Source organism: Balaenoptera musculus, chromosome 8 (genome assembly GCF_009873245.2).
Source record: "Balaenoptera musculus isolate JJ_BM4_2016_0621 chromosome 8, mBalMus1.pri.v3, whole genome shotgun sequence".
Lineage (NCBI taxonomy): Eukaryota > Metazoa > Chordata > Mammalia > Artiodactyla > Balaenopteridae > Balaenoptera > Balaenoptera musculus.
In genome coordinates this window covers 62,552,972-62,565,829 of record NC_045792.1, presented here as the reverse complement: position 1 = coordinate 62,565,829, position 12,858 = coordinate 62,552,972, and the positions used below count along the sequence as shown (strand labels likewise).

At 49.9% G+C, this 12,858-nt stretch overlaps 2 protein-coding genes across 2 annotated transcripts; both read left to right on the top strand.

Moving 5' to 3' along the window:
* The first annotated feature begins 79 nt into the window (after window positions 1-79).
* On the top strand, window positions 80-797 carry ASCL3 (achaete-scute family bHLH transcription factor 3). The gene has a single exon (XM_036862011.1). The coding sequence runs from the start codon at window positions 135-137 to the stop codon at window positions 678-680; it is 546 nt and encodes a 181-aa protein (XP_036717906.1). The 5' UTR covers window positions 80-134; the 3' UTR covers window positions 681-797.
* Window positions 798-3,645: 2,848 nt separating this feature from the next.
* Window positions 3,646-12,847, top strand: C8H11orf16 (chromosome 8 C11orf16 homolog). Its single transcript, XM_036862301.1, has 7 exons — window positions 3,646-3,834; window positions 4,311-4,495; window positions 5,750-5,906; window positions 7,501-7,735; window positions 8,374-9,030; window positions 11,527-11,748; window positions 12,488-12,847. Exons 2-6 carry the CDS (start codon window positions 4,329-4,331, stop codon window positions 11,712-11,714), a joined length of 1,404 nt encoding a protein of 467 aa, XP_036718196.1. The 5' UTR covers window positions 3,646-3,834; window positions 4,311-4,328; the 3' UTR covers window positions 11,715-11,748; window positions 12,488-12,847.
* Window positions 12,848-12,858: the final 11 nt, after the last annotated feature.

Here is a 12,858-nt window from a genome sequence, read left to right as displayed (position 1 = left end):
ACCCCATCAAGTTTTCAGAATGAGCTCAGAAACTATTCATCAAAGCAGAAAAGTCTCTGATCTCTGTCTATATCTGTTCTCTTTTGATCTGGCCAAATTAATAAACTTGGTTCTGTTTCCAGGCTAAAGAGGAAATGATGGACAACAGAAGCTACTCCAATCTGCCACACAAACTGCCTGTCTTCACTGATTCCACCCACTTGCCACTGACCAGGTCCATCTATCTGGACCCCATGATCATGTTCCACCTGTACCCTGAGGGCCCGGTGCCATCTCCTTACTCTGAAGACCTGTCATTGCTGCCTTTTTCCAGTGACTCTCTGATCATGGAAGATTATGGGGAACCCTGTGCCTTCTCCTTCCCAATGCCTTATCCAAATTACAGAAGGTGTGAATACTCCTACAGGCCAGCCTTTATCCAGAAAAGGAATGAGCGGGAAAGGCAGCGGGTGAAATGTGTCAATGAAGGCTATGCCCAGCTCCGACATCATCTGCCAGAGCAGTACTTGGAGAAACGACTCAGCAAAGTGGAAACCCTCAGAGCCGCGATCAAGTACATTAATTACCTGCAGTCCCTTCTGTACCCTGATGAGGCTGAGGCCAAGAATAACCCCAGGAAAGTTTCCTCCATAATGGCAACCACCAGCCGCCACACTGACCCCATTTTTAGAATCATTTGATTCCGTGTTTCTAAATAGAAACAAATAATTTCACAAAATGTGGTTCCTTACATCATTTGATAGTTTTCCTAATGGAGTTTCTGGGTGAGCAGATAATAGTTCAAATGCTAAGCTGTGTTGGATATTTCTTACCAGGGTTTCAGATGTACTAAACGTTATCTTATGTAGATTGAGAAAATGCTTCTTAAGCTTTGGTAGTTTCTTTCAAGAACTTTAGGGAAGCAGGAGTCCCCAGAATTCTCTATATCTCTCACCTTGCCCTTCTCGCACACTTGGCCAGAGTCTCAGCTGTGAGAAACTCACAAAAGTATTGTAAAGTAAGACTAATGACTATTCAATGCCTGTACTGCACTTTGCAGACGCTTCATGCTAAGCAATCACAATGAACCTCCCTGGATTTGTCAAAGTTTGGTGGGTTTTATTATTTGGGGTTGGCGAGAAATCTATACCTCACTCATAACATGATGCGGAAGTATCTTGGGGCTAAAGCAAAAGTAGTTAACAAAACCTTGTTGTCATTTGAAATTACTTCAGAGTCATCTTTTTCCTGCATGCAGCAGACACCCTCAGGTAGCTTAGTTTGCGCTTAAGAGGGCAGGCTCCGCAGTCAAACTGCCTCCATTTACATTCTGACTCTGCTGCATCCCCACTGTGTTTTCTCAGTTCTTCATCCACAGAATGAGAATTATAGGAAAAGCAGCTACCCCTTATGTTTATTATCAGTATTAACAGTGCTTGTGAAACATAATGAAAACATTATGTGAAAACATTATGTGAAACATTATGAAAACACATAATGTTTTCATAGCCATTATTTTTAAAACTTATTATCCTCTTTGTTTTCTTTTTTGCCCATGACATCAACATTCTTCAGGTTCTCCAGGCCAGAAAATGTGGGAAGGACAGTGACGTCCCCTATCTTGGAGTCTGCCTTCAAAATGTTTCTATTTCTGTTCCTATGATGAGCTTCAGCTCTTCCTTCTTCCTTAACTCCCAGGTCCCCTCTGTCACCAAGCCCAGACAGGACTTCCAACACACTATCACATTCATCTCCACTGTCACCTCTCTGTGAAGTCTTTCCACCACAGCCATTACTTGTTCCTTTATTTTGAACACATATTTCCTTGCCGTTCCTATCCTGCTATCTTTACTCCTGCTATCTTTGCACACCTATCTGTGTCTTCAGTAGAATGTTAAGCTCCTTGAAGATAGGGACCAGTCTTATTCATCCTATATTCCTAGCACCCAGCAAAGTGATTCAAGTCAGGTAGGCATCAGGAAATATTTGGTGGTGTTATTTTCCTATTCCCATCCTGTCACATTGTGTCTGGATAACTCCGTGGCCTCCTGGGCTCTGTTCTCAACTGGTTCTATCATCACTCTGATATTCTTTCTTAAAGTATTTCATGTCACTTCATTGCTCAAGCCCCATGACAACTTCCTTTTGACTATGACATTGTTGACATTTATCTGCTTGGTTTTCAAAGCTCCCATCAATTTGGCCCCTTCCCAAATATCCACACTTGATTTTCCCATGACACCCCATTCCCTCCACCCCAAAAAGAAAATCACAGTCTTGCAAATGCATCCTTCTCTCTGAGCTCTTGCTTCCTACCAAGACGGAATGGAATATTCTCCTTCTTCCTTTCACCATTGAAATCCCACCTGTCTCATTCAGGAATCCTTCTCTCATAGCCAGAGACTTAATTAGTGTTTCTTAGACTCTAACTTTGTGCACCAAATCACTCAGCCTTTAGGGTAACAGTCGTTCTCCTGGCTGCAAAGTTAAGCTTTGTGAGGGTAGACATCAGTTAGGATGCTTTTGGTTGCAACCGATACAAAACTCTGATAAAAATTGGTGTAACCAATAAAGGGAATTTATTGGCTCACACACCTTAGCTTCTAGCAGTAGGGCCGCCTTCAGGCAGGGCTCAACACTGTCACCAAGAACCTGTTTTCTTTAGGTCTATCCTCTCTGGGAATAGCTTCAGTGTCCCAGAAAGACTCAGAAGCTCCCAGAACCTCAAGCTTTCTTATTTATGTATAGGAGGAAAAAGAATGTCTATAACCCAGGATTTCCAACAAAAGTCTTGAGATTTATTCTGATTCCAGAGGCACGGGAACATGCCCATGCCCTACTGGCCAGGGGATGTAATGTGCTGATGGACACACATGAATCGGGGGGTACAGTCAGCCTCTCCTAACCACACAGAGCCACAACAGAAACAGGAACCGGTGGAAGGGGGGGATGGATGTGGTAGAGACACCCACAAATGTCCCTGCATACTTTTTTGGTCTTCTCCACTGAACACAGTGCTGGGCACACAGCCGGTGCACAATGACCGTCAGATGCCTCAGATAGCAGCCTCCTCCTCTGGATGTTCAAATGAGAGCAGAATCTAGACTTCTGTTCCTTTGGTCCCCATTGTCCACTCCCACCACCCCAAGTGATCATTACACCTCTGCTCCTCAGCAGTCCTGTCTGTTACAGACAAACATGCCCACACTTTTGGTTATTTTTTTTTTAAACTAAAGACAAATTCTATCTTAGAGTCCTTAGGCCAACCAGTGGTTCCCTCCACTCCAGCCTCCTGCCCGAACCGGGTGAAGGCAGGTCAATAGCCTTGAGTCCCTGTGGGACCAGCTCCCTCCCGCACGAGACTCTCCTGGGATCCGTGAGGTCTGCGTACCGTGACGGACTCTTCCGGCAGAGGGGAAGCCCGAGCTTTTGGGGAATTGAGGTCGCACTGGCCTTTCCCGCCAGCACCCCCTCCCCAGAAAGGCGGAGAACTACCCGCTACCCTTTCGCCCCGCGCATGCGGCCCAAAGCCCCAGCCCCCTCTCTGCACATGCTCAGTACACTCCCTCGGCCCAGCTGGCTCGCATCCATGGCAACCTGCTAGGCAACCAGGAGTCAGTTGGTCTGAGGTCGTGAACTCCAACCGTTGGAAGGGGCTGCGGCTGAGGTGGAGTTTGAGGCTGTGATAACTCCCCTTGGGGTCAGAACTGCGGACTTGGGCAGGAGCAGACTCAACAGGGCCGTGGTGGGCTGGGCCAGCGGAGTGGGCTCTCGGGCCCTGGGTGGCAGCTGTCGCCTCTGAGCACGTCTACGGAGGCCACAGCCCTGGGCTCTCAGCTCGGTCTAGTCCCGCAGGTGACTGGGTTAGGAGGGAAGTCTGTGGCTTGGGTTAGGGGTCAGTTTGTCACCAGGACTAGGATTTGCGAAGGGACGTGTGGTCTTACCCCCGAAGTCGCTACAACTGGGGTGGAGATGGGGGGAAAAAAGCTAACGTATGTGGAGCTACTTCAATATGCCAGGTGCTTTCCACATCTCATCTCCTGGGCGGTAACTGAAGCACCGAGGTGAAGTGAGCACGCAGCCAGCAGGCTGTGAAGGATTTACTACAGATAAATCCTTCTCTGAAATCCCAGCTCTTGCTCTTTCAACCCCTCCCCTATTTCCTGAGCTGAGCCTCCCCGGACAGGTGATTCTGGGGACACCCTGCGCGTCGGTGGGACCGGGTGCGGCCGCAGAGAGGCCGCAAACCGCAGAGCTGAGCCCAGCCCCGGCCAGCCGCCCTCCCCTGGGCTGTGGGCTGCAACTCCGATAATAGTGCCGCTTGTTCTCAGGTGTTTTCTCCCAGGGCCATGGACTCCTCCGCAGGGCCTCGGATGCCTTTGCCCAAATACTGCAGCGTGGCCACAACCCTGAAGGCCCCTGCCTGGGCCGGCACTGCTCCTCCCTGGGACTTCTCCTTCGCCTGCCCTCTCGCCTCCCAAGCACCCTGGCTCACCTGGCAGAACCCCCTCACCAGGTATCGATCTCGGCTTCCTTTTTCCTCTCTGTTCCTGGTTCTAGATGGTGGGAGAGACGGCCCAGGAGGGAGAGAGCTTGCTTCCTGGGAAGGCCGAAAGGGTTCTTTACCGTGTGGGCTCTGAGTTGCTTGGGGTTTAATATTCCCCTAGTCTAAACTGCACTCCCAGTGACATCAAGGGTTGACCTGGCTTTCATCCCACCTTTTAGCGGAGTGGCAGATGTCAGAGTTGGCATGTGTGAGGGAAGGCAGTCAGGCATCATCAGTTATAAAACTTCTAGCTCATTTTACCATCAGCTCTGAGACTTGCCGTGGGACTACATGAGAAATTAGGGTTTCTGCTACCAACTGCTAAGGTGAGGTCTCCAGGTCCCTCCTCAAGTTCCCTCAGTATCCCTCAGTTATCCTGGCTTTTTGTGAATGGAATCCTTAGTTGGCTGTCTACAGTGTGAGTACAAGAGGGGAAAGGAACCTCAGCCTATAAGCACATACAAGTTGTGCAAGTCCCAGGGATTCACGTCCATGCTATTCAAGTCAGTCTGCCCAGGTTAGAGACATGCCAGCCTGAACCCTTTAGCCCCTTTCTTGATTCGCCTGTGTGGACCATCTCATTCAAAGCCTGAGTTAAGCATCCCTGTATCCGGGCTTGCCCACAAAGTAAACAGTTTTTTTTCAGAAACCCAAACCCTGACTCAACAATTCCCTACAGCTTGGTCCTGTCCACAAAATTTCCCAGAACTAGTTGCTCCTTTTTTCTGTCTCACAGCCTCTTAGCTCCTCCGTGCTTCCCGTGCTCAAACACCCCCTCCTCTCTCATTACCCCACAGTGCTCAGCCTTCTTGCAGTTTTGCTCCTTTGGCATCACCATCCAAGCCTCCACGCCTCCTCGTGGAATCCCACACACCGCCTCAGGATTTCCCTTCCTGGAAGTCTTTCCTGGCCTGCTGTCTAGTCTCAGACCAGCACTCATAACCAGAATATATAAAGGCTAATCCCACCCTGATTACCTTGAAACAATTCCCAATCCTCAAACGACGGTTCCCTTCACTCTCCTCTCCTTCTGCCCCTTCCAGTAGTTTACCTTATCTTACTGGAAGTCACAGATTGCCACTCTTTACATGGATTTCTGTTCCATATTGCCTTATATGTCATGCACACACCATGGCGCTGCTCAGATCTAACTCTGAAACGTGTTTCTTGATGGTTTTAGGGCTTGGTTTTCTCTACTCCCTAATTCCATTTGCTTTTTCCCAGATATGCATCTTATGACCCGTGTTTCCACATTGCTGACCCAGCATGGCAGGGGCCTGGCTGGCTGGGAAGAGGTGGAGATGCTGCGGACGCATGGGTCCTGGCAAGAAGGGAAGCAGGTGGCTTTTATTACAGGGCTCAGATAAAGGCTGCTCCCGAGGCAAGTCCGTAAGTCCCAACATCTCCCCATATGCTCCTCTGGGTGGCCCTGCCATACCTGATATGCCTCAGCTGTGTGTGCCCAGCAGTTCAGTTTCTTGGATAAGCACAGATCTTCCGTGGGCAGGATGCAGAAGTGAAAACGTAATGTCAGTGAGTGCATTAATTTGCTAGGGCTGGGTAATAAAGTGGCACAAGCTGAGTGGTTTAAACAATAGAAATTGTCTCTCGGTTCTGGGGACTGGCAGTCCAGGTGTTGGCAGGGTTGGTGATTCTGAGGGCTGCGAGGGAGAATCTGTTCCATGCACCTTTCCTAACTTCTGGTGGTTTGCTGGCAATCTTTGGTGTTCCTTGGCATGTAGAAGCATCCCCCTGATCTTGGCTTTCATATTCACATGCTGTTCTCCCTGGGTGCATGTCCGTGTTCAAATTTCCCCTTTTTGTAAGGACACCAGTCATTGGATTAGGGGCCCACCCTACTCAGCCGTACTCAGTGTGACTTTGTCTTAAGTTGTTACATCTGCAATGACCCTATTCCCAAATAAGTTCACGTTCTGAGGTACTAGGGGCTAGGACATCAACATATGAATTTGGTGGGGAAACTATTCAATCCATAACAGTGAAGAAAATATACAGTAAAAGCACTTTGTTCAGGAAAATTCAGTGTGTCAAATTATGGGCGCCAGCCTAAGGGAAAGAGGAGCAAAACGTGTGTACCTCATGTAAGCCTGTGTCCCTCCACACAGGAGCACGGTACCCGCATGCTGGGGCCAGGCCTGTGCTTTACTTTGGTGGCTACTTCTTTGGGATTTTCTCTGCCCACAAAGAGTCAGACTTTGTGAATGTGGATCCATAGAGGGAAACAAGTGTGATATCTAAAAATATATATAAGTTATAGAATTTCCAATCAAAAGTCATTTTGTCATATTCAAGTAACTAATATGTAATTTCGTATGAAATATTAACAGGGTTTTGCTCAAATATAGATCCTGTCTAGTTGTTTGATAAAAGTCAATTTGTAAGCTTGTTCTTTTAATTAGCTTAGTACTTCTCCTGCCCTCTCTGCCAGGCTGCTCATTTGCTTCCTTTGCCCAGCCTCCCCTCATGGACGTAATGGCAGTGCAGAGGGCTGCTCCAACAGCCCCAGCCTGTCCTCGCCCGAGAGGGCCTGTGGATGATACCCCACCCCTGGCTGGCCGCGGACACAGGGACAACACTTCCTGGGAGTGCTGGGAGGAGGGGGTGTGCTTGGGGAAAGATCCAGAGGACCCAGCTTACTCCTGTGAATTGCAGGCCAAATATAAAGATAGGAGAAAAACAAAACAGGAAAAGGAAGAGCACGGGACAGGAAAGGCAAGAAGTGATAAACAAGAGTTGCCACGGCAAGAAGCAGAGGGAAGAGCATCCGCCGCACAGCCGGCCTGTCTCTGCCCTAATGGGCTCCAGGGCAGCACCTGGCCCGGCCCCTTCCCTAATGGGGCCTTGCCGCACGGGAGGGAGACCCGGGGCCTGGCCCCAGGCGTTGTAGGGAACCTGGTGCTCCCTGTAGTACTTACTAATGCCAGCTCTTATTCTGAGTGTTTTCTTTCGCACAGCTGGAGAGGCAGGGAGTCCTGCTGGTGGAATTTGAGGCTCCCCTTGTCACATGCCCAGGGCTGCCAGCCCAGCGGCAGAGCGTGGTCTTGGAGGAAGATGTCATTCAGTTCTCGCCATCCGTGGAATACTCACTGCGACTTGGGGACAAGGTGCTGGCACTCTGGGGACCAGACCAACAGCGCTATGGCCCCGGCACTGTTGTTTTGGGCTTGGAGGCAAGAGACCCCCAGAGAGGTAAGGGAGCTGCTCTGGCTTCCCAGTCCCCAGGAGCCAGGCTGGTGATCAGGCTGAGGAGAGAGCAAAGGGTGTCTCTTCAGCTTAGGGGTCTTAGAGGCTTAAAAAATCCTTACCCTTTCACTTGCAGCTTCGTCCTGAGGGTGGCCACACATAGACAAATCATATTTTTCAGATTATAAAATACTCTTTATCAGGGAAAAATAGCCCAAGGCTACTATGTCTATGTTGGTTACTTAACCTATGGTGTGGTGAGGTTATCCTGGGGTCACACCAGTACTCATGACTGGTCCCCCACCAAGTTGTCCAGGGACTAGGACAGTCCCCTTGTGCGAGGCTAGCCAGTCAGCATCGTTGTGTTCAGAGAAGCGACAGAAGGAGGTTTCTCCTTCCCTTCCCCCACCTGAGGATGCAGCTTGGTTTTGACGTGAAAACCAAGACATGGCAGCACAGGAAGGGGTGGTAAACATGGGGCAGGCAAGGAATGTCCCTGGCAGGCTCTCCAGGGAGAGGTGCGCACGGGCAGAAGCAAAGCAGAGGGGCTGTGATGAGGCTTTGCTTCTGGGGAGAGGAGAACCCTTATCCCATGATATAGAAGAGGCGGCTGTAACAAAATGGTGACCTTTTCTGTTATGTAGCATCCAAAGAAGAAGAAATTACTGTTCACTTCTGGAATGGCAGGACAGCCCCTGTGCCGCTTGGAGGGGTCAGGTGGGTGCCCCCAGCCGTCTGGAAGAAGGCTGTGGACAGGCTGCACAAGCCTTTCACCACGGAGCACCCCAGGCCCCTCCTCTGGGCCCCTTGCTGCTCTCTGGTGGGGCCGGTAGCTGGATGTGTCACCGGCGGGCTTCCTCTGAGCACTCCGTTCCTGTGCCCTCCCTGCCACCCGCATGCCTGCTGCCAGCTGCTGGGCCAGGGCTGCCTCTGCTGCTGCCCCTTGGCCGGACCCACCTGGTGGCCTCTAACCATAACCTCAGGGGTCACAGCCAGAGAGCATCTACAGGCGGAGCTGAAGCCCACAGCACAGCTTTTGCCCCTTGAGGATCCTGAGGAGGAAGAAGCAGCAGTGCAGGCTCCCATGGCTGTTTCTTCCTCCTCTACCTCCTCTTCTTCTGAAGAAGAGGATCTGGAGAACAAGCTGGAGATGGGCCTTCCCCAGAGGCTGCTGGTGGACAGCACAGGCAACACGGCCCCCATCCTTCTTGAGGAGTCTCCAAGGAGGCAGGGTGGCCTCTGCCAGCCGGAATGGAGGTACTGGAGGAGAAACGGGTCTGAGCCGCATCCCAGGAAGCCAGGTAGACCTTTTCCTAAGGCAGGGCTGAGGCCCCCTGCTCCCTTCCCTCCCAGGTGTCTCTCAGGAATCTGATGCACATGTCCGCTGTGCTGGGATTGGAAGTAACACTTGGTCATGTCGAAGGAGGGGCTGTGATAAGAGGGAAACACGGGCTTTATTGATTAAATGGAAACCTAACAAGAAAGGATGGGCTGATCTTTGTGCTAAGGTTTGCATCCCTGTTTGACAACTGTCTTTTCTTTCTTCACTAGTCTCTACTGGCAAGACTCTGCCACTGTCCATTTCTACCCTCCCCTCCCTCGTTTTCCTTGGAGGCGTTGATTTTTCTCTAGATGTACAGTCAGAATGCCTCCAGGTGTTGATTGGAGTCTTTCAGTGCCCTGAGAAGCTCAGAAACAGGTCTTTAAACACTGGCCATTGGACCCTACTCTCCAGATGGGCCCCTTAGGAAGTCAGAGCGGGAGGAACCAGGCACAGCCTTATGCGTCTCACTCTACCACTGAGAGGGGAGGCAGTGTCATTGTCATTGGCAACTTGCAGCCATCCCCAAACTTCTCTACCCAAGCAACATGCCCTTGTAGGTTTAGAGCAGTGTATCATTGATATGCCTCATGCCGTGCTATCTAAATTCCCAGTGGGGCCCAGAAAGAGCAGATGCCTAAGGCAGCTGGCAGAGCTTTGTGAAGGAGGTGACTTGGATAAGCCAGCCCTAGACTAGATTCTTGGGGCCCTGCGCTGACAATTCAACCTTCAGTGAACTAAATGAACATTCACTCTGGAGCAGGGAGACTCCTCAGAATACCACCGCCAAGGGCATAAGGATCTGTAGGCACTGCCCACACTGGGACTCTTTGTGGGTCCCCATTGGAAGCCATTGCCCTATTTTCAGGACAGCTGCTCAACCAGAAGGACCTCTCAGCCCACGAGGATTTTAATCTTACGCCAGGAGTAAGGCCTTTATTAGTCTTCAGTTCCAGGAGGCTGAGAAATTGTTTCTACACTGAGAAACTTTCTTGGGGGACTCCTCTGGACCCCTGGGCTTTGGAGTGGGCAGGGATGGATGTGTTGGCTGCTGTTGTATTTTAGATGAGGGTTCCTTCCTTGGCTTTCGAGGTGTGCAATCTTTCCCCCACCTCTGAGAGGGAAATAAGTAGAGGGACGAGAATCTATAGCTATGACCAGCTGGGCTCTTCCTCCCCTCCCTGAGAGGACACCTTGTATTGAAAATATAAAGGTGGGAGCAGGGATAGGTGTTCCTGGGCCTCTTTCCTTGCAGTGAAAGGCCTTGGCAGAAGCTGCTTGGAAGCAGCTGTTTCTACACGGTATGCCCTCCAACAAGTGATAATATAAAGAAAATGGTGCCAAAGTCTAGAGTTTTCAAGCTAAATTCTCCATAGCTTCCACTGCCCTCCTGCTTCAGCACAGACTGGAGAAAGAAAAGCTGTATCTCTCCAACAGGGAGGAGTCTCTGGGGCAGCAACTGAGGTGGCACGAGACCCAGTCTCAGGGAGAGGAATGCCAGTGGGGTAACCAGAAGGCCGTGGCGGTCAGACCTGCCCCAGGCTCCAGGCCTGCATTCCCATGCCTGTGCCTGCTCCATGGCGTTCTATCCAGACTGGTTCTAAACCTGACTGAGGCCAAACAAATCTCCCCTGGCCCCAAGCATACACCGCTCTTATCGCCACTACCCAGGCACCCACACCTACATTCAGCCTCTCTCCCCGCATCACCATATTTAAACAGATCCACTCTAAAGTTCCCCCCGCACCCAAATACATTATAATAATTGGCTATAACGAGAAATATAGTATCTTCAGGTACTTGGCCTGGCTTTCCTCTAGGTACTGGATCATTTGTTATGCTCTGGGCAAAGGTTAATTCTTGGAGCTGAACCATGAGAATCAGTGAGCCTGCCCTCTGCCAGGTCCTACCTCTGCACCCAAAGCTATGGAGAGTATGCCTGCATGGGGCGTGGAGAAAGGGGCATCTCCAGCCCCCATCCCAGATGGAGTGCTGCACGCCACACTAACTAGCGAGGTGAACTGGTGAGGTGAAGCGTGTAAAACGACGTGTGTGCCTGGGCTAGAAACAATGGCAAATACCAGAGCTTTTCTTCTCTCCCCTCCAGATCTTGTATCCTTTTAAGAAAATGTGCCGCTTTGCTTCTCCTAACTGTGCTTGATTGCCATCAAGTACTGATGCTTCACAGTCTGGTCTGAGGCTCTACCTCTTAAGAATCCCCTTGTATGGGTCGTCCGCCCTCCAAACTTTTTGCTCCTTTTAGTTACAGGCAGTGAGGTTACTGTCTGAGACTAACCTAACAATCCTAGAGGGCCAGGATTCATGCCAGCAGTCATGCTGCTCTCCACCCTCGCTTATGACTGAAACAGGGTTCAGACAGTTAAGGGATTCTGTGATCCTTAATACAGTTCTACACAAGTCAAGTCTAATCCCATCAAAATGGTGGCATATTCAACTAACTGAATTTTGGGTTTAGGAACAAGACTTTGCAACATCGGGAAAGAAGAGAAGGGCAACAAACAACAGACAGTGAAAACTGCAGCAGTGGGGAGTCCCAGGGAGCTGGTCCTGGAAGCCACTGGCATGAAGCCACTACAGATCCTGCCAGAAGAAGCTGAACACAAAAAACTGAGTCGGGGTACTGCGGCACATCAGGGGGACTAGAATTACCCCTAAACTAAAAGCTCCAAGGATCTAGGTAAAGCAGATGGCTGGGAAGGGGCTTCTGAAGGACTCCTTCCATGGTTCTTTGACCTTTTGGGGTCACACCACTTTTGAGAATGATAAAACCTATGGCCGCTCTTCCCAGAAAAATGCACACACCCACAATTTTGCATATGATTTCAGAAGGCTTACAGAACCCACGAATTTCATCACTAGGGGTGCAAGGATCCCCAGTTAAGTGACCCCTCTACCCTATGGTGGTGGGCATGGGCCTGCTTTACTAGGCCCTCGGTCCGTGAGAGTCTCGTCTTTGCTAGGAATGCGAATACAGCTCTACTTAAACCTTTGTATTCTTTTTTTTTTTTTTTTTGATGTGGACCATTTTTAAAGTCTTTTATTGAATTTGTTGCAATACTGCTTCTGTTTTATGTTTTTTTGGTGTTTTGGCTGTGAGGCATGTGGGATCTTAGCTCCCCGACCAGGGATAGAACCCGCACCCCCTGCATTGGAAGGTGAAGTCTTAACCACTGGACCGCCAGGGAAGTCCCCAAGCCTTTGTCTTCATCATATAAAATACTGGCCTTTTTTCTGAGGAAAGACATGTTCAAAATGAGGTGACTCCCTAGGCAGCTAAACTGAGAGATGCAACAATACTATTGGTGTGGTAGCTTAAAGATGTTTAGGACACATCAATGACTTTGTAATTTTAAGGATCGAAAGTCACTGATTTTAAAGTCACCATAAGACTCTCAGGATTTTTTTTTCTCTTGTAGGAAGCTGAAGAGTAGATACCTGAGGAGGAGTTAGTTACAAAGTGGCTGACACAAGGCCTTCTTCTACGGAAATGGTACAGTGCAGGCCACAGGTGATAGTCTGATAAGCAGCAGCATCTTCACCCCAGGAAGACATCCCTGCAGATGAGTGGCAGGAAGGCACCTGTCCTAAGGGCACAGGAGTGTGGCGGCCCTGGCGAGGGCTCCCTGCCAGGGGCCTGGTGCGATCTGCTTGAGGATGCCTCTTCCACAGAAGCTACAGAACATGGTTGGCCTGCTTTGGGCAAATGTGTCCACAGCCTCTCTGCCATCTTTTCATAAAGCCTCAGTTGTACATGAGCAACATTTTGTTTGACTTCTTAATGCCAATA